The following is a 19718-nucleotide window of genomic DNA, read 5'->3' as shown; positions in this document are numbered from 1 at the left end:
ATGTCTGAAAATTCCTGCCAGAAACCTGATCTTCAATAGTCCCCAGTCCTCTTAAGAAACCTTTCTTCCCCAGGTTCCCTCAGTATTTCCTTTGACAGCCATTCCTTCCTCATATGAGACTGTATTGGTAATGTTAGAATTTCCGATTCAGACAGCCCTGGTAGTTTTATTTCACTTTTCTCACTTTAAAAAAAATGTATTTTCATCACCTCTTGCTTGAGAGGAGTTTTGCCCTGAAACTCCAAAGTTACTAGAAAAGGGAAACCTTTTGAACCCCAAGTCTAAAATCTTTTCTTTCATGTTCTCTCCATTTATTTTTCTTGCTTTCCCACCTATCAGGCATATATTTCATGTAATTCATGGCCTATTTTCTAGGGTTCAGTAATCAGTCGTACACCTTGAATTAATACCTTTGAGGATAAGAGGGTGACTAGAAGCAAAATTTATTGAATTTGAATTGTCTTTCCCTTCTGTAAAAATTCACAGTAAACCATTCTATGGTCACGACATGCAAGAAGTTAATTGCCATGTTGTGTTTTTAAATTCCAAGTTTTAACCATTACAAAATATGACCAAAAATTAGCAGTACTTTTCAAATTAAAAATGTGCATATTTTTTGACCTAGAATTCCATTTCAAGGTATTTATCTAACAGATAAACTCTCACATGAGTGAAATAATATTTAAGGATGTTGGTTGTTATTCATATGTCCAATGTGCATTTTAAAACTAGAAAGTTCTGTATATGGAAAGTAAAAAAAAAAAAAATGCCAGAATAGCATATGGTATTTATAGCAGACAAATTGCATATATACACAGATACATATGTATCTGTATATATATGTAAGATACATGTATATGTATACACACACATATGGAATATATTTATAAGTACATAGGTTATCTCTGGAAAGCTACTCAAGAAATTGCTAGTAGTGTAGCTGGCCTCCAGGGAAAGATACTGGGCATCTAGGAGTAGAAGAAGGAGGTAGACTTCATTTTCACTATCTTACTGTTGTATCATTTAAATGTAATGCCCATCTAGAAGTAAATAGAATGTTTAAAATTAATATTATGGGCTTCCCTGGTGGCGCAGTGGTTGAGAGTCCGCCTGCCGATGCAGGGGACACGGGTTCGTGCCCCGGTCCGGGAAGATCCCACATGCCGCGGAGCGGCTTGGCCCGTGAGCCATGGCCGCTGAGCCTGCGCGTCCGGAGCCTGTGCTCCGCAACGGGAGAGGCCACAACAGTGAGAGGCCCGCGTACCGCAAAAAGAAAAACAAAAACAAAATAAAATTAATATTATGTTTAAAAAGTTAAAATTAAAAAGCAGCGGCCCAGTTGAGAACTTCTGACAGAATGAAGCTGTAGGAAGACTGCTCTGAACAGATTAAGCCTAGGAACGCTGAGATAAAATCCCCAAGCCCTTTAGGTTTAACTCTGTCCATGATGCAAACTCTGGACTGTCAGTTTCTGTGTGGGTGAGAATGCACTCATCTGACAAGGCCAGAGATCCAGCTTGCATTACAGTAATGTGCCATTCTAAATTAATAAATTAGCACTCTATAGGAATTTGATTTTCATGGGTTTATCCCAGAGAGGCTTCTCAGTTTTAATTAAAGCACAAAATCATTTCTGGAGTGCGAAGGTAGGGACCAGGTCCTGACTGCAGTGACCTAGATGAAGTGTTGCCCCCGAGAGGCCTGCCAGGCCTCCGCTGGGCACCCTCAGATGCCCCCTCTCCTCCATGACTGTAGCAGGGCTGGAGGCACATGTCGTTCACTGCCCATCCGCGGTCTCCCTTGTCTCAGATTTTCATTTCAGCTCTTCAGTTTTTACTTCATAGACTAGACTGAGCTCAAATCCCAAGAGAAGTTGGGAAAATGAGTGCTCGTTTATCTATATTACAAATTGTGAAATTATTTCTCAGAAAGAGAAAACACTTGATGGACTCGTAAGTGAATATTATCTCTATGCAGAATACCTCAGAACAGAATAAAAAGCACAGTAAGCGACTGACATAAATATAGATGTGCCTACAATATATGTTAGTAAACAGGGCTATAATATTAGGGACCAGAAGCAATCTGTTTCATATTTAAAATATCAAGTTAAAATTATCTTCACAATTATGAATTTTTAAACAGTGTTAATTCTTCTCAATATATAAGACATGCAAACATACCACATCATTTTTATTGCAAAAACAAAAAAATAATTAAAACTATAAAACGCTGTTCTTAGTGTCATTTTAATGTGTCTTTGTTATTGCCATTTATCTCTGAGAGATAATAAGAGAAAGAAATTGAGAAATAATGCATCAGTAGATGATAAATTTTGTTCATAGCAAACTGTTTTAAAAAAATCACTATTGTCTTTCATCCAAGAGAACAACGGAGAAAACAAGACACATCTATTGTAAATGTCTGTTTTGATTTTACGTCATTTTAAAAGTAAAGGTTTGGTTTTTTCCCCAAATTTTCAATTTAGTATTCCTCTTTGTGTGATTTCCATCTTACCTAATTTTCTTAAACATAAGGAAGAATTTTATTCATTTCAATGAATGTGAGTATGAAGGAATTTCTGTCTCATACATTCTTACAGGTTCACACACAGATCCTTCACTGGTGAATCTGACAAATTGGGAATAGTAGTTCAAAGATTGGGCTTCTTATTTTCTTACATGTTAACAGCAGTAGGCTGAGGGGCCCAGAGGGTGGAAGAGCTGCTGAAGAGAGAAATTGACAGCTCACATCTTTAAAAACCAAGTTAAGCTGAGGTTACTGAATAGCTTTTACCTTATACGTAACCACACCTCAGGCTTTCCTGTAACTGAAATATGAGGCTAAATTCTTAGATAGTTGACTAGGAGAAATTCTGGCCCCTCTCTAAGTTTAGATACCAGTGCACTATGACATCTACTTTTCTTGGAGTGCTCTCTAAGTAAGACCATCACCATCATTTGTGAAGCCATTGAGGAACAGTCTGTAGGACAAATGACCAAGTTCTGGGGAATGTCCGCTTTCCATTGATAAAGCAACTTTTTGAAAGGAAATATGAACTCTAAATAGAAAAGAAAACACATGCTTTGGGTATAAAATGCTTCTTGACATATTAACTGAAAAGAGCATGATATAACATTGTATCCCTAATATAACAGTGTATGAGATACAAGAAAGATAAACACACACGAACAAAAAAAGCTAGGTATTGGAAAACAATAAAGGAAATATAAAAGAAGTGACTACTGACTGCATTAGACTCATAGGATTCTTTTTTTCTCACTTCACTTTCCTGAACTCCAAATTTTCTTTTATGAACCTGTACTGCTTACATAATAATGAGATGAAAGGAAAGCCCTGTCCTTTGGAAATTTGATAATTTTAAGTTGTTTATGTCTTTGCAATTACTTTGTTGTCCATTCTCTTAATATTCTGTAAATTTATGTATTACATGTCAAAAAGAAAAAGTGAAAAAGGAAATTAAACCATAGAAAGGAATAAATACTAGAAAAATATTTAATAAATGCTTTATTATCCTCAAAAATGTTGATATGAAAATTGTCTTAGTATTTTAAATCCTACATGGAGAATATTAATTTTCATTAAGCTAGGGAGTTTATTTAATGTTTCCTCTAGCATAGAATCCAGCTTTCTCCCAATTACTGAATAGCTTGTAATTATTTGTGGCTCTCTTTAGTGATTCTCTCCTCATTCCTTTCTTTTTTATCCCAGATGGAATAGCCGACTTTGTTAGAAAAGTTTGCATTCTTTTTAATTGATAGCTATACTATGATAAATGTGAATTTTATATAGATGGATTTCTAGCTTTATGTTGGATAGCCTCATATCCATGGCCACATAAGCATGATGTCTGTAGGCTAATATGCTTACTTAATCTTTAATACATTATATTTTAATAATATAGGAATGCCAAGCTACAGAAAAGCAAATGAAAAGGTTATTTTTAATTCATGTACTACTGAATGTACCTTCTTTCTGCTTGTAGTTCATTATACATGCAGTGGAGCCCAACTTTTTAAAAGTGGAAAGCATACCAAATTAAACCACAAGTTTTGCAACTGATGTTCCTTTTGTAAAAGGAGTACTCTCCATCTTTTCAGTTTTATTTATTCTGACTGCTTGTTACTCATTTGTGCTTCTCTCTTCTCCGTTATAGTCAGAATTTCTAATCCCATTTCAAGCAGAAGGCTGCCACTTTTCATCAGAGAAGAGGCAATAAACATGCATCACACTTATATATTCTGGCTTTCATCTGGGGAGCTCAAAGTGTTTTGTGCATAAGTAGTGTTTCCCCTGGCTTTTTTTTTTCTAAGTAGGAAAACTGAAGCCTAGAGAGCTTAAATGACTGCAGGAAGCCCACACCTGCAACAATGAAAGTCGTGATTTTAATTAAATATATATCCGTGAAAATACTCAGGATTTCTTGACCTGGATATCAGTTTATATGCTGTGCTTGAAGAGTGACACAATTGTGGAGAGTAAAAATTGGTACTAGCACATTTTTGTCATGGTCCAGTCAGGGGAAATGGTGCCAAAACAAAAGTGAGCGCTAACAGAGGGAAACTTCATGAACATGACTATTCATTTCATGTCTTTAAATTCAAAATTATAAAAAGAACTCAGCTGGAAAGAAAGAGTGTTTTCAGGGTCAAACTTTTTAGAGTTTTGTGGCTGTGGTTGAGCAGGCCAGAGAAAGGGCAGCCTATGGCTGGGGCGGGGCGGGGGGGGGGGTCTAGTCAGTGTAGCAGGTAAGGCTGGTTCTCAGGAACGAGCCCCTTCCTCATTTAATCTCTCTCTCTCTCTCCCTTTTTTTTTTTTTTGCCAAAGACATAAGTGATCTCAGTGGAATTCAAATGTGGATTATTAGTCATAAAAGCATGAGTAAGAGATTAATAGAAAATAGGCAGTTTTTTTAAATATTAATTTTAAAAGACCATCTTGTTCTAAGGATGTCTGGATGTAGGTCTGTGATTCTCAACTTGCCTTGCACTGGTCTGTGGGGCAGGGGACTGGGGATGTAGAAAATCAAAGGAATGAGGACTCAGAAGGTCTTTTTCTCTCCTGCACTTTTGGTGGTGGTGTTCAGATTAGTTTAATGCATGCGTGGGGAGTGGAGATGACTGGGAAGTTTGACTTACATTGAGAAAGGAGGCATAAGGTGTGGAGGTGGTGGTGGAAGGAGAAAAATTAAAACCAAAGAAGACTGTGTCTTTGAGAGAGTGGTGGTAGAATTTAGAGGTTTAAATGTGGAGGTTAGAGGAAATGAGAGCTTTTATTAGAGTTGATTCAGTAACTATATTACTTAAGAATTTAATCTGGTTTGCGTTATAAATGGTAAAGAGATACAGTGAGATCACGTGGACGTTCCTCTGCTGTTCGACCAACCCATTATTTGATATCCTTAGCTCTCAGTCACCCATCGCTAACATGAGTGTAGGGGACACAGCACTTTTTGGATATACTTTTTTCACCTGGCAGAAAGTATCACACACAGGCGAGTTCAATAATCCCTTACTCAGTAGCACTTTATCTAGTCACTAGTCTCTCACTATCTAGTTACACTTCCAAAAATCCTTTTCAGAAATCTATCTTCCCAAAGTCCCGCTCATCACAGAAAGCAACTTAGAATTTCCTGCTGAATTCCAAGATATTTATATATTTATTTCCCCTAGAAAACCACTTTAAAATCCCTCCCTATATAGATATGGTAAAAAGTACTTATTTTTTTTCCTCAAATTATCCTTATAAAATTTAGAAATACTCTTGGGTGTTGTAAATGCCTGTCAATACAGTAGTTGGGGGGAAATTATGGGTATATTAGCCTAGAAACAAACATCTTAGGATGTCAGACACCTGTCTGATATTCCCACTGCAAACATTTCATGCTCAAAATTGCAACCTGTCTATGTTTGGGGTGGTTCCTTTGGAGAACAAAACAGCAAAGCAAGAAGGCAGAACACCTCCTTAGCCTTCTGCCTGTTGGCCCTGGGTCAGACCAGCAGAGAATGCCAAGACGTGGTGCATAGAAAGCCTCTGACTTGCCGTGCTGCTAAGACACCATGGCCTACCCTAGTGAGGAGAGGCCATCTCTCATTAGCAGTGCAGCCACTTCTCAAGGTCCTAGGATCTTGGAGCAGGATCTCAATTGCTTCTGGGCTCTTGCTTATTCATATGTAAATGAAGGAATGATATGACCTTTAAGGCCCAGTCAGTTCTAATATCCAGAGATTACACCAATTAGCCTCATCTGCCCTGAGGCTATTTCTTACCTATACCTTTAGAATAATGTACTAGAGGTGTGGATCTTGGAGATAATGCCCTAAAGATTTCACTCTGTAGTAATTATCCTAAGAGAAAAGCACAGTGTGTTTCATACTCATAGATTATTTTCAGACTCAAGTCTGAAATATCAGAAGCTGTTCCCTAGAATATTAATAGGTCTTACCCTTAGGAAATACTTGATCAAGCCAAATGAAATAAGCCTTTGTCCTGCAGTACTGCTCAAAGCTTTTTCTGTGCTTGGATGCATTGTGACCCAAGGATCTGGGGGTTCCACAATGCAGTGTTTTTCCAGTTGATTTGAGTGAAGTCTCCCTTTTTTGTGTGGAAAGTCTCTATGCTCTGAGAAACGATGTTTTTGGCTGTTTTCAGTCTATCCACAGACATATTCAACTAAATGATCCTCAGATATAGTTGAGTGTTCCTCTTCCTAAAATCTGCCCTTCTACTTTGCTTTGGCCTCCAGGAGCAGCTTCTGCAGGAGCGCCTGAAGGCATTGGGCTATGAGTTCAGGGTTAGGCAGAACTGTAGGAATGTCAGAATACTAAGAATCTGCAGATCAGGCCCAAATTTACCTGGTATTTTGAGTTCATTCCCCTCTCCCCTTTCTCATGTAAGAAAGTGTCCATGTAGACAAGTACTAGGCTTCTAGTACTAGGCTTATCTTAGCTTCTGAATTATTTCTAGCTTTAAGTTTTTCCTTGTAGGGAAAAAACATGAACTTTGTAATCATACTCATGCTGACCTCAGTTTAAATCTGCCCCTTACTAGATCTAACTCTCAGACTGAGCCATTGTTCTGCATTGTAAAATGGACATGGTAAAATGGAGTTGTATTTTACAGAATTAAATAAGTAAATATTTAGCAAATTACCAGCTAATGAATGTTCACTAACGTTAGCTACTTTAATTCTTTCATTGTCTAGCAGAGAGGTCCTAGATCTAGGAGCGAGTAACCTGGTCTCATTTCATTACTAATTTATTACTAACTATCCCAACATATACGTTGGCCCCAGGATTTAATTTCTCTATAACTCAGCCCTCATGAAATCAAATGAAGATAAAACTACCTTACATGGTGTTTTAAAGTATAAACTGAGATAATAGAGCTGTAGTTAATTTCAAAAGTACCAATTAATGTTACTTATTTTTAGTAGTGGTAAAATTATTATTGACTTTTAGTTTGACAAAGGAACCTTTTTGTTTCCAGTGCGGTATCTGTTGTAATGGGATTGTAATGGGATTGCTGTAATGGGATCTGTTGTAAGAGCATACTATTTTAATAGAATCCCTTAGGACGGATTTAAGAAACAGTACTGAGCCTCTTGTTTTCCATATTACGTAGGAAGGTTTATATAATTTAAACGTTTGTGTACAAGTTCTTTCATCTTCAACTGCACAACTGTAAAAGATTTAGAGTTTTTGAAGATTGTGCATTTAATTTTTAGCTGAATTGTATATAGATCAAATCCATGCATCAGAAAGTCTACAAAAAGAGAATTTATAGAGCTTGGGGAGATGGAGTTAAAAATTTATAAGTCTTTGGGACCCTTGAATGGGAAAGATGTGAAAAATCTGTTTTTGACTTAAAAACTACATTTTAGAACTGTGGGAAACTAATGCTGTAAATTCTTACTTGAGAAATCCTACTACTGATTTCTTCTGTCACATTTAAGATATGTCATTATTAAATCTTTGAATTTCATAACGCAAAGATATGATTGGCATTGAAATCTTGTTCAAGTTATTTTATTTTTATTTATGTATTTTTTTGTCCATGCTGCACAGCTTGAAGGCTCTTAGTTCCCCCGATCAGGGATCTAACCCGGGCACTTGGCAGCGAGAACGTGGAGCCCTAACCTGTGGACCACCAGGGAATTCCCATTGTTCAAGTTATTTTAAAGCATTTTCTTCTGAAATTAATTTCTTTAAAAAAAATTTTTTTTTGAATTTTATTTTATTTTTTTATACAGCGGGTTCTTATTAGTTATCTATTTTATACATATTAGTGTATATATGTCAGTCCCAATCTGAAATTAATTTCTGATGGGAGATTTTGATAGTTTAGTACAAAAAGCTTAGGCCTTTTTTTTAAAAAACTAGATTTTAAAATTTATTGTGAGACATGTATTATGTTTATCTTACATTATGTCAAACTCTTTTTGCCTAAGTTTTTCATTTGTGTATCTGACCTCTTTGAATAGGCTAATGGTTTTGAAGACATTTGCAAAATGCTTTTGGGTAGTAGATAGCTTACCTGTCTTTTCTGATAAATCTCCACTTCCTTACTGGATATTTAGGAGAGAGATCTAGATTACCAGGTATGTCTCTAAAGGCCTTGCTGCTTATTCTGTCTCTTGCAGCCATCTATTCATAATTCACTTTCCAAGTGCCAGTTGTTAGGTGGGCATTTTGTAATTTCCTGTAGGAGTTAAGTGTGTAGACAGAAAAAGTCTTAAAATTGTATTGTTGAGAAAAGATTTCAAAACATGTAAATCATTGGTAACACTGTGTTCCATCTAAGATGTGCTTAAATTGGTGACATTGCCCAAGATCATAGATCAGGTGTTTATTGTAGAGTGTATGAGGCTGTGAATTTCTGTAAGTTCCATTTCTGGGCACAGCACTGTATCAACACCATGGTATGAGAAATCCTTCCTACTTAGCACTCAATCATGAAAGTTGGTTAAACATGAGCCTCCTTTGTTGCAAGGAGGAACATTCTCAGGTTGAGACTTTCAATATAAAATACTAAGGAAAAAAATCTTTAAATATTTTACAAATATATATTTTCTGAGTTAGAAGTATTTAATCATAGCTAGCAATTAATATAATAATTGAGCATCTTTACATGTCAAGGAAAATATGTATCATCCTATTACATACCTGCATCTGGATACCATAATTTATTTAACCTATCCTATTTGTGTTTGCAGTAATAAGATTTCTGGGTCACAGGACATATTCATTGAAAGCTTTCTTAGTTTTTGTTCATCCTGGAATTCTAGGATCCAGTGTATCCCTAGGCATATGTGGTGGTCCATAAGTATATAAATGATGGAGTGAATAATACTAGACTACACTCCAGAATGGTTTTGCTAATTTGTGTTGTTGCTACATGTGTATCTGTTTCCCCTCAACAAGGTATGAAAGTTGACAACTAAGTCCACAGTTACCTTTTTATAAATAAACTGCTCTTAGAGTGAGAATAGAAGCTCCAAATGATCAGAGACTCATAGTGGTGACTGTTTCCAGTGGCTCTGAGAGGGCAGTCATATAGTCCGCTGGTTTTTGAAGAGGCATTAGTCTGATTCATAAGCGCTTATTTGTAATTCAAGATTTTATTAGACCTAAATATTTTTTAATATTTTGAAAGTTTGGCTTAGAGAAACTGTAATATAAAGTTTTCTATTTTGTTTCCCAAGGTGCTTCAATATTTTTACTATTTTTAAATAAACAATTAAACAATGTCATTTTTTAATTTATGATGAGGAATTCTGGCATGGGGCTTTAGGCACTAATTATATATTCATTTTATGCTGATTTGTTGCTTTTGTCTCAGTTTCCAACAGCTTTGAGATGGGGGCTATATTTAAATCAAATCTATGATAAAATATTTTTTATCGAGATCCTTTTTTTTTTTTTTCCCCAACTTCAGTTTATTAGAACACACAGGCCAGGATTTTGGTTAGCTTTCTGTGATTATACTGTTGTCCCCAAAGTGTACGAATTAAACTCAGAATTATGCTTGTGTTGATATTCAACTGTACTAATGAAGAATGATAATTTTTAAGAGAAAAGATATTTAAATTCTGGAACTTTATAATAGTGACTTTGAATATTTTACGTAGCTTGGCTTTCAGAAGAAAGCGTATTTTAAGCACTGCTTTTCCTTTCAGAGCAAAGTTCAAAGTCATCTTGTTGTTTTATTAACTAGCTAAAATGAACATTTTCTTGCATTTTAAGCTACTGCCAACTCTTTTGCCAAATGGGAATAATATAAATAAATTGTCACAGTTATAGTATTTATTAAGTCTAGTTGATATCAGTACATTTTATTGTATATTTTGTCTTTGGTCAAATACAAAACATGGCTTTTTGCAATTTGGAAAGGCCTCTAGCTTCTAGACTGTATTTATTGAGGCAATAGTTGGGCCATAGGATTTTCATTATTTGAACTTTAAAACATCATATCATTTTCTCAGTTTATAGCACTTTAATCTTATATTGTGAATTAATCAATCTAAATAGTTGAAATAATAATTTGAAAAGGATTTTAAAACATAAATAACCTTTGGACTCTGTTAACCAAAAAAGGGGTCCAAAACTTACTAAAGAACAACGAAGCAAACTTGTAACTCAGTGAAAGCCCTCTTTTCTGCCCTGATGGAGATTAGTATTTGTTGATTTAAAGAGTGAAGGTAGGAGCATTGTAAAATAATATATTCAAGGAATTTGCATAATTTAAAATTATATAAATGCCCATTTATTCATGAGTATTCTGTTGAAGGACCAAGGCATTTTATTTGTATAAGAGCATGCTGATGGGAGTCACGTCATGTTTCTTCCGTAAACTACACCCCAATTGCATCATCGGTGATTTCCAGTTTTCAGTACATTAAAGTGGGGTGAGAAGGATACTTGTAAAGCAATATAAATAGAATCCTTTTAAATTTTAAAGACCTTTCCCTAAACATTGTATTTTTTTTTTTTAAGTTTTTGCTTTTGCTTGCTTGCTTGGCTTAATTAATGACATTTACATACATCATGAAATGATCACTATGATAAATCTAGTAACCATCTGTCCCCATACAAAGTTATTAGATTATTATTGACCATATTCCTCATACTGTTTACTATATCCTCGTTGCTTTATTTATTTTATTACTGGAGATTTGTACCTCTTAATCCCCTTCACCTCTTTCTCCTCACCTCCCCTTCCCTCTGGCAACCACGTGTTTGTTTTCTGGATCTATATTTTTGTTTTGTGTAAGTGAGAACATATGGTATCTGTCTTTGCCTGATTTATTTCACTTAGCATAATACCCTCTATATCCATCCATGTTATCACAAATGACAAGATTTCTATTTTTTAATTTTTTTTTGCTGTACGCGGGCCTCTCACTGCTGTGGCCCCTCCCGTCGCGGAGCACAGGCTCCGGACGTGCAGGCTCAGAGGCCATGGCCCACGGGCCCAGCCGCTCCGCGGCATGTGGGACCCTCCCGGACCGGGGCACGAACCTGCGTCCCCTGCATTGGCAGGCGGACTCCCAACCACTGCACCACCAGGGAAGCCCAGACTTCTTTTTGTTTTTAATGGCTGAGTAATATTCCATTGTGTGTATATATACCACATCTTCTTTATCCATATGTCTATTGATGGACACTTAGGTTATTTCCATTTCTTGGCTATTGTAAATAATGCTGCAGTGAATAGTGGGTGATATCTTTTTGAATCTGTGTCCTTGTGTTCTTCAATTAAGTACCCAGAAGTGAAATTGCTGAATCATATGGCAGTTTTATTTTTAACTTTTTGAGGAATCTCCATACTGCTTTCCATAGTGGCTACACCAATTTACAATCCCATCAACAGTGCACAAGGGTTCCCTTTTCTCCACATCCTCTAACAACACTTATTTGTTGTTTTACTATCATTGTGACAGGTGTGAGATGGTATCTCACTGTGGTTTCGATTTGCATTGCCCTGATGATTAGTAATGTTAAACATCTTTTCATGTGTCTGTTGGCCATTTGTATGCCTTTTCTTGGGGGAAAAAAAAAAGTCTATCCAGGTCCTCTGCCCATTTTTTAATCAGGTTATTTGTTATTTTTGATATTGAGTTGTGTGAGTTTTTTTGTATATTTTGGATATTAACCTGTTATTGGATATATCATTTGCAACTATTGTCTCTTATTCAGTAGGGGACCTTTTTGTTTTGTTTCTAGTTTCCTTCACTGTACAAAAGCTTTTTAGTTTTATGTAGTTCCATTTGTTTGTTTTTGCTTCAGTTTTCCTCTCCTGAGGAAACAGATCCAAAAAAGTATTTCTAAGACGGATGTCAAAGAGCACACTGCCTATGTTTTCTTCTAGGAATTTTATGGTTTCACATCTTGCATTTAAGTCTTTTATACATTTTAAGTTTCTTTTTGTATATGGTGTGAGAAAGTAGTCCAGTTTTATTCTTTTGCATATAGCTGTCCAGTTTTCCCAACACCATTTATTGAGAAGGCTGTCTTTTCCGTGTTGTATATTCTTGCCTCCTTTGACATAGATTAACTTGCCATATAAGTGGGGGTTTATTTCTAGGCTCTCTATTCTGTCCCATTGATTTATGTGTCTTTTTGTGCCAATACCATGCTATTTTTGATTACTGTAGTTCTGTAGTATAATTTGAAATTAGGGAGCGTGACACTTCCAGCTTTGTTCTTTTCTCTCAAGATTGCTTTGGCTTTTTGGGGTCTTTTGTGTTTCCATACAAATTTTAGAATTATTTGTTCTCATTCTGTGAAAAACGCCATTGATATTTTGATAAGGATTGCATTGAATCTGTAGATTGCCTTAGGTAATATCATTTTAACAATGTTAATTTTTCCAATTCATAAACACATTAGTTTGGGTTGTCTTCAACTTCCTTTTATCAGTCTCTTATAGTTTTAGAGTACAAGTCTTTTACCTCCTTAGATTCTTTCCTAGGTATATTATTCTTCTAGATGCTGTTGTAAATAGGACTGTTTTCTTTATTTCTCTTGCTGATAGTTTGTTATTTCTATACACTAATAAACTATCTGAACTCCTGTATATTAATTCTGTATTCTGTAACTTTACCAAATTCATTTATTAGTTCTAACAGTTTTTTGGTGGCATCTTTAGGACTTTCTATATATAGTATCATGTCATCTGCAAACAGTGACAGTTTACTTCTTCCTTTCCATTTTGAATTCCTTTTATTTCTTTTTCTTGTCTGGGGATTGCCATGGCTAGGATTGCTAATATTATGTTGAATAAAAGTGATGAGAGTGGTCATCCTTGTCTTGTTCCTGATCTTAGAGGAAATGCTTTCAGCTTTTCACTGTTGTGTATAATGTTGGCTGTGGATTTGTCACATACGGCTTTTATTATGTTGAGGAATATTCCCGCTATATCCACCTTGCTGAGAGTTTTTTTTTAATCATAAATGGATATTGAATTTTTCCAAAGCTTTTTCTTCATCTACTGAGATGATCATATGATTTTTATTTTTTAATTTGTTAATGTTGTATATCGTATTGATGGATTTGTGGATACTGAACCATCCTTGCATACCTGACATAATTTCTGCTTGCTCATGGTGCATGATCCTTTTAGAGTATTGTTCAATTCAGTTTGCTAATATTTCGTTGAGGATTTTTGCATCTATATTCATCAGGGATATTGGCATGTGATTTTCTTTGTTTTTTGTGCTCTCTTTGTCTGGTTTTGGTATTGGTGTGATGCTGGCCTTTTAAAATTAGTTCAAAAGCACTTCTTCCTCTTCAATTTTTTGGATTAGTTTGAAAGGGTTAGGCATTAACTCTTCTCTAAATGTTTGATACAATTCACATATGAAGCTGTCTAGTCCTGGACTTTTATTTGTTGGGAGTTTTTTTATTACTAATTCAATTTCATTACTGGTAATCAGTCTGTTATCTTTTCTATTTCTTCCTGGTTCATCTTGAGAGATTGTACATTTCCAGGAATTTATCAATTTCTTCTAGGTTGTCCATTTTATTGGTATATAACTGCTTATCATAATTTCTTATGATCCACTGTATTTCTGTGGTGTCAGCTTTAACTTCTCCTCTCTCATTTCTGATTTTATTTATTGAGCCTTACCTCTTTTTTTCTTGGTGAGCCTTGCTAAAGGCTTATCAATTTTGTTTATCTTTTTTAAAAAGCAGCTCTTAGTTTCATTAATCTTTTCTAATGTTTTTCAGTCCCTATTTCATTTATTTCCATCTGATATTTATAATTTTCTTTCTACTAACATTGAGTTTTGTTTGTTCTTTTTCTAGTTCCTTTTGTTGTAGGGTTAGATTGTTTGAGTTTTTTGTTTGTTTCTTAAGGTAGGCTTGTATTGCTATAAAATTTTCTTTTAAAACTGCTTTTGCTGCATCCCATAGATTTTGGATTTTTGTGTTTACATTTTCTTTTGTCTAAAGGTATTTTTAAAATTCCCTCTTTTATTTATTCAGTGACCCAGTGGTCGTTTAGTAGCATGTTATTTAGACTCCAGTTGTTTGTGGGTTTTGTAATTTTTTTCTTGTTGTTGATTTCTAGTCTCATACCATTATGGTTGTAAAAGATGTTTGATTCTCCTAAACTTTTAAATCATTTCATACCTAATTAAAATCATTTTTAATGAGTTACTTTTATCAAATATATGTGAAGCATTTAGTGTAGTTTTATAAAAATAATTCTTTTTCACTTTCACATTTAATTTAGTTAAATTGCACAATTTAAAATTTTAAATTTAGTAGAATTTAGTTAAATTGCACAATCAGAATAACAAATATGATTGGCAAAGTAGATTTGAGGGCAAACACACAAGATAATGAATTTTTTAAATTTAATGTTTATTGTGGAAGGTTTTAAACACACATAAATATAGAAAGAATCATATAATGAATTCCTGTGTACCCATCACCTGAATTCAGCAATTACCAACATTTTGCCATTCTTATTTCATTGACTGATCCCCTCAACTACTTTTTCCTGGAGTATTTTAAATTAAATTCTGGACAAATTACCATTTGGAAACACTTCAGTTATCTCTAACAGATGAAGATTTTTTAAATGCACACATACAATACTATTATTACAACTAACGAACATAATGATAATTCCTTGAAGCCTCTTTTCAGCTCATTTATTTGAATTAGGATCCAAACTAGGTTACATGTTGCATTTGGTCTCTTTTAATGAATACTACTACTCTTCTTTTGCCTGTCAGTCATTTGTTGTGGAACATGAATTGTTTGTCCTGCAAAATTTCTTTCATACTGGATTTAGCTGATTGTCTTCTTATGATGCCATTCAATATGTTTTGCTACCTGCCCACCCCCATATATTGTCTATAAATTGATAGATAAATGAGAGTCTTGATTAAATTTAGGTTCCTGGTTTGGGGACAATATACTGCATAGGTAGTGCTGGAGTGCTGAATAGCTCTTATTATATTAAATCAGGAGGCACATATTAGCTAGAGATAATGGAAATTTTAAATTAAGTTATAATAGCTAAGATATGTATCATCTAATTTGTGCAAGGCACTGTTCTAAACACTTTATATATATCATTTCTTTTAATCCTTACAAAAGCCTTTTGAAGTAGATGTTCTTATTACACCCACTGTATGGATAAGGAAAGTGAGGCACAGGGAGGCTAAATAACTTGCTGAGGTTCCCAAGCCTGGATTTGGTCTGGTCTCTGGAACTGAGACTACTGAGTCTGTGCTCCAGAGCACCCATTCTGCCTCTTGAAGGCAGTGACATTTCTAAATTACACTAAAAATAGTTAGGTGTGTACCAGACCCCTCCAGTAAACATACTGTCTTAATTCTATAAGCAAATGAATGTTAAAGGGTATATATTTTAAATAAAAAGTACTTTTGAGCTATGTTGTTTACCACATCAACCTTCTTTGAAAATAATACCTTATAAAACCCATATTTATTTTCTTACTGTGATATTTACTCTTACATTGACAAATTGTGATATTTTCCTTTTCCTGTAGTGGAACTTATAGAAAGTAAACTTACTTCCCTTAGGTAAATAGGTAAACATTTCTTTTGCAACATCAAGAAATATAAAGTGAGTTCCTTGAAATTCATGGCAGTTTGTAATTTTCAATATCCATAGCATTTACGAAAGAAATTATTTCAGTTTTTGTTGCTTCTTTTGCTTACATAACGATGCGTATTCTAGTGTTTCTCAATCAGTTTGGCTTAACTGTTGTAGGAGATACGTTTACTGAGGGAAATTCAACAAAATCCACTTTATGTTGTTTCCTTTGCACATTCTTATCCTATTTATATTTTAAAGTCTGCCTATCTTCATGTACAGTTTTTTCCCCTTTAAGTCCCTCTATATTTTAATACATGCTCTTCATCCTTTTTATTAGACAGATTTTACATAGATATTTCTCTTTATAACTGCAAGTAATTCATTCCTTGTGCCTAAAAATAATGTTCTGCTTTGTTGACATATGCTTATTAAAAGTGGTACATTTGCTATTTTTATTCAGAATTCCAAGTATATACAAGAGCATGACTTGTCTTATCAGTGTGTACCAATCCTTGACACATTCATTCAACAAACCTGTCTCGAGCATCTCATCAAGGATGAGTAAAACATAGGCCCCGTGTCAGGTCAGACTCGAAGTCAGGTCAGGGTGATGACATATACTTCATACAGTGGTCACAACAGAGGGAGGAAAAACTAGGAGTCAAGAGCAACTGTCAGTCTGAGAAGAGTCCACTGCTGGAGTCTGACCAAACATAGAATGTAACTGAGTAAAGTGGGTCAAATGTAATCATTGGGGAATAGTGGGGACTGTAACAACTGAAGAATGCATGTCTGATCTAAGGACACTCATATTCACAGGTTTGTTTAAAACACTGACTCAGCCACGCAGACTATGGCTAGGATGCCTATTTGTGATTCTGGTAAGGTCTTAAGTACATGAAAAATTTAGTGTTTTGAGAAACTATCTATGTAATAATTCTGTTTAGTGGGCCAAGTCAGATAGACTTATGTAGAATTTTGGGGCCAGAAGTCAATATCTAGGGTTTCAAGCTACAATGAAAGAAATAAATGGGGGACAAAATTTGAACAGAAGAAATGTGCCAAAATCATCTTGGTCCATAAAACAGGGGCATAGAGGTTCTCAGTGAAGGGTATAGCAGTAGGTTGGTACAAGTCTGGCATTCTGCTGGATTACCATTAAGCAGACCAAGCACATGCCTAGTGTATCACCCCCAGAAGGACAGCATCAACAATCTGAGAAAAAAAGATTAAAATTAGACTTTGGTCTTTCGTTCATGAATTTTGCAGTTTAGTGGAGTTTTAAATTATTATTATGAAATTAGAGCTGGAAGAGGAACCATAGTTTTTTCCAGGACTCATGGCCTCTACATGCCTTAATCTGGCCTGGATAAGCCAATAAAATTGAAGATTCCAAGCATAGCGGAATTAGGTGTTTGGCTGAAGACCAGACTCAGGGTGACTGGGCATGGATGTTGGAAGGTAGGCTCAGTAACAAATGTGGCTGTACCCAGTTTGTATGAATATACAACCTGCTGGCCATTAAAACTTTTTTCAACCCCAAATAATTCTGAATGTCTCTTTATAATTAATGTTTGACATTGGTTGTACTAGCTATTAAGAGAGATTTCCAAACTCATAGATTTGGGCTCTGTATTAATTTTTGCAATAAACATGCATTTATTCTCCCTTTGTAGGGATTTACAGACATTGATTCTAATCAGTGTTTAAAGTTTACTTCGAAAAGAATTAGGTTGAATGTCTTAAAAGTTATATGGTGTAATTGAATAATATAAAAGTATAAAATAACTTTTAAAGGCTTTCATACAGTAAATGCAATTATTTCTCAGTGGTTTCCATTTTTAAATATTAATCTTTTGAAAAATAATATAATGGTTATATAATTCTTACTATATTTTTACATATTATATTTTGAAATCAAGGTATAATATCTTTTCCTCTCATTGAATATCAGACTTTGGTCATGTGAGGTTTATAGTAATATGCCCAATGCTATTAATATCTTCATTATTTTTATATGATATATCAAAAAGATATTTCAGATCTAATAGATATCCTCAAATATAGAAACCTATACTGTGCTTGGCGATGTTAATATGGCTGTTCACGAACTTTTGCATGTCCTGAACCTTAACTAAATCCTTTAAGAGATGTGTGACTCTTTCCTTGATCCTCTTTGGGGGCTTTGTTTACAAAGAGTTCTTTAAGTACCTAATGTTTGGTTGCTTAACACAAATCATCTTGATCATAGGTGAATCATTTTATGTGAGACAAAAATAAAATTTACAATGGAGTGAAAAAAGATAAACTGTCAGGTTAAATTTTCTTTGATCTGTTTTGTTCTTTGTTTACTTACGATTGGAGAAAAACACTGACCTTGTCTCTTCAGCAGTACTAAGCATCTTTATGTTCATTTGCAACTTCCATGGTTTTCAGCATGTTTTGGTGACGTCTTTTATTTTATGTGCAGTATATGTAGCTATGAAAATCAGCAGACTGTGTGTTACTTAAAATTGGGCAATTCACTTAGATAATTAGTAACACTAAAAGAAAGGCAGTTCCATTATTTTTTTTGCCAGATTGAGGAAAACTCTGCTGAGAGGTCCATGGTATCCAGCTTTTACTATATGCTGACTAGTGCCAGAATCCTAACCCAGTTTAAGGCAACACATTTTAAAAAATGCTCTTGGTGGTTGGATAAGCAGTCTACCTTTTAAGGCACAAAATTATATAATGTCTTTCACCAAATATTCAGTTAGGGTAGGAACCTTAAATGAAAAGCTTGATGCTTATCAAGGAGATCATAGTTTTGGAGCTGATTTTATATTGGTTTTTAACTTTTAGTTCAACTCATGAGAGATAACGTGGAAGACAACATATAACGTTGAAGGCTAAGAACCGTCTGAGATCCCTTTCCTGAAGTTATCTGGTTATTGTTGGATAGTCAGGTGCTTGGAATAAAGATGATAGACGAGATAGAATTAGATATCCCTTGAAGATATCCCAAAGAACAAGCAGATGGAATGTTGCATCTGGGCCAGAAGGCTATTGCAAAGAGTCTGCAGCGAGCATTGTCTGTTTAATGAATAAATTATATCATGTATGTGTACTTTTATATCATGTGCATTAAAAAAATTCTGGAAATATACAAATAAATTTTAAAATATTGATCAGTTTCTAGCTATCTTTTATTATTGTGTATTTTCTTAAAAGATAAAAAGAGTAGGGGCTTCCCTGGTGGCGCAGTGTTTGAGAGTCCGCCTGCCGATGCAGGGGACACGGGGCATGCCCCGGTCCGGGAAGATCCCCCACATGCCGCGCAGCGGCTGGGCCCGTGAGCCATGGCCGCTGAGCCTGCGCGTCCGGAGCCTGTGCTCCACAACGGGAGAGGCCACGACAGTGAGAGGCCCGCGTACCGCAAAAAAAAACAAAACTAAGCTATAGTAAAATAAAACAAAGTAACAAAACATATACAATGGTAGTTGCCTTTGTGGGTGGGTATGGGCATTGACTGGAAGGCGGGGCATGAGGGAACTTGGTGGGGTGCTAGGAATAGTCTAGATCTGATAGGGGTTCAAGGTAGACAGGTATATGCACTTGTCAAACCTGATTGCATTT

General features: G+C 35.2%; 1 protein-coding gene across 5 annotated transcripts in view; it reads left to right on the top strand.

Moving 5' to 3' along the window:
• Positions 1-19718, top strand: part of FBXL17 (F-box and leucine rich repeat protein 17) — a 478542-nt gene that overhangs the window by 282742 nt on the left and 176082 nt on the right. The window contains exon 7 of one of the 5 annotated variants that reach the window (XM_019940798.3): positions 18945-19253. The exons of the other annotated variants lie outside the window; for them this stretch is intronic. Within the exon in view, the coding sequence (XP_019796357.1) occupies positions 18945-18963 (19 nt within the window). The 3' untranslated portion in view covers positions 18964-19253. Of the gene's footprint in view, positions 1-18944; positions 19254-19718 lie in introns of those variants that run through there. 5 annotated transcript variants of the gene reach the window in all.

Source organism: Tursiops truncatus, chromosome 3 (genome assembly GCF_011762595.2).
Source record: "Tursiops truncatus isolate mTurTru1 chromosome 3, mTurTru1.mat.Y, whole genome shotgun sequence".
Classification (NCBI taxonomy): domain Eukaryota; kingdom Metazoa; phylum Chordata; class Mammalia; order Artiodactyla; family Delphinidae; genus Tursiops; species Tursiops truncatus.
The sequence above is the reverse complement of the archived record's forward strand: the minus strand, read 5'-3'. Positions and strand labels throughout refer to the sequence as shown.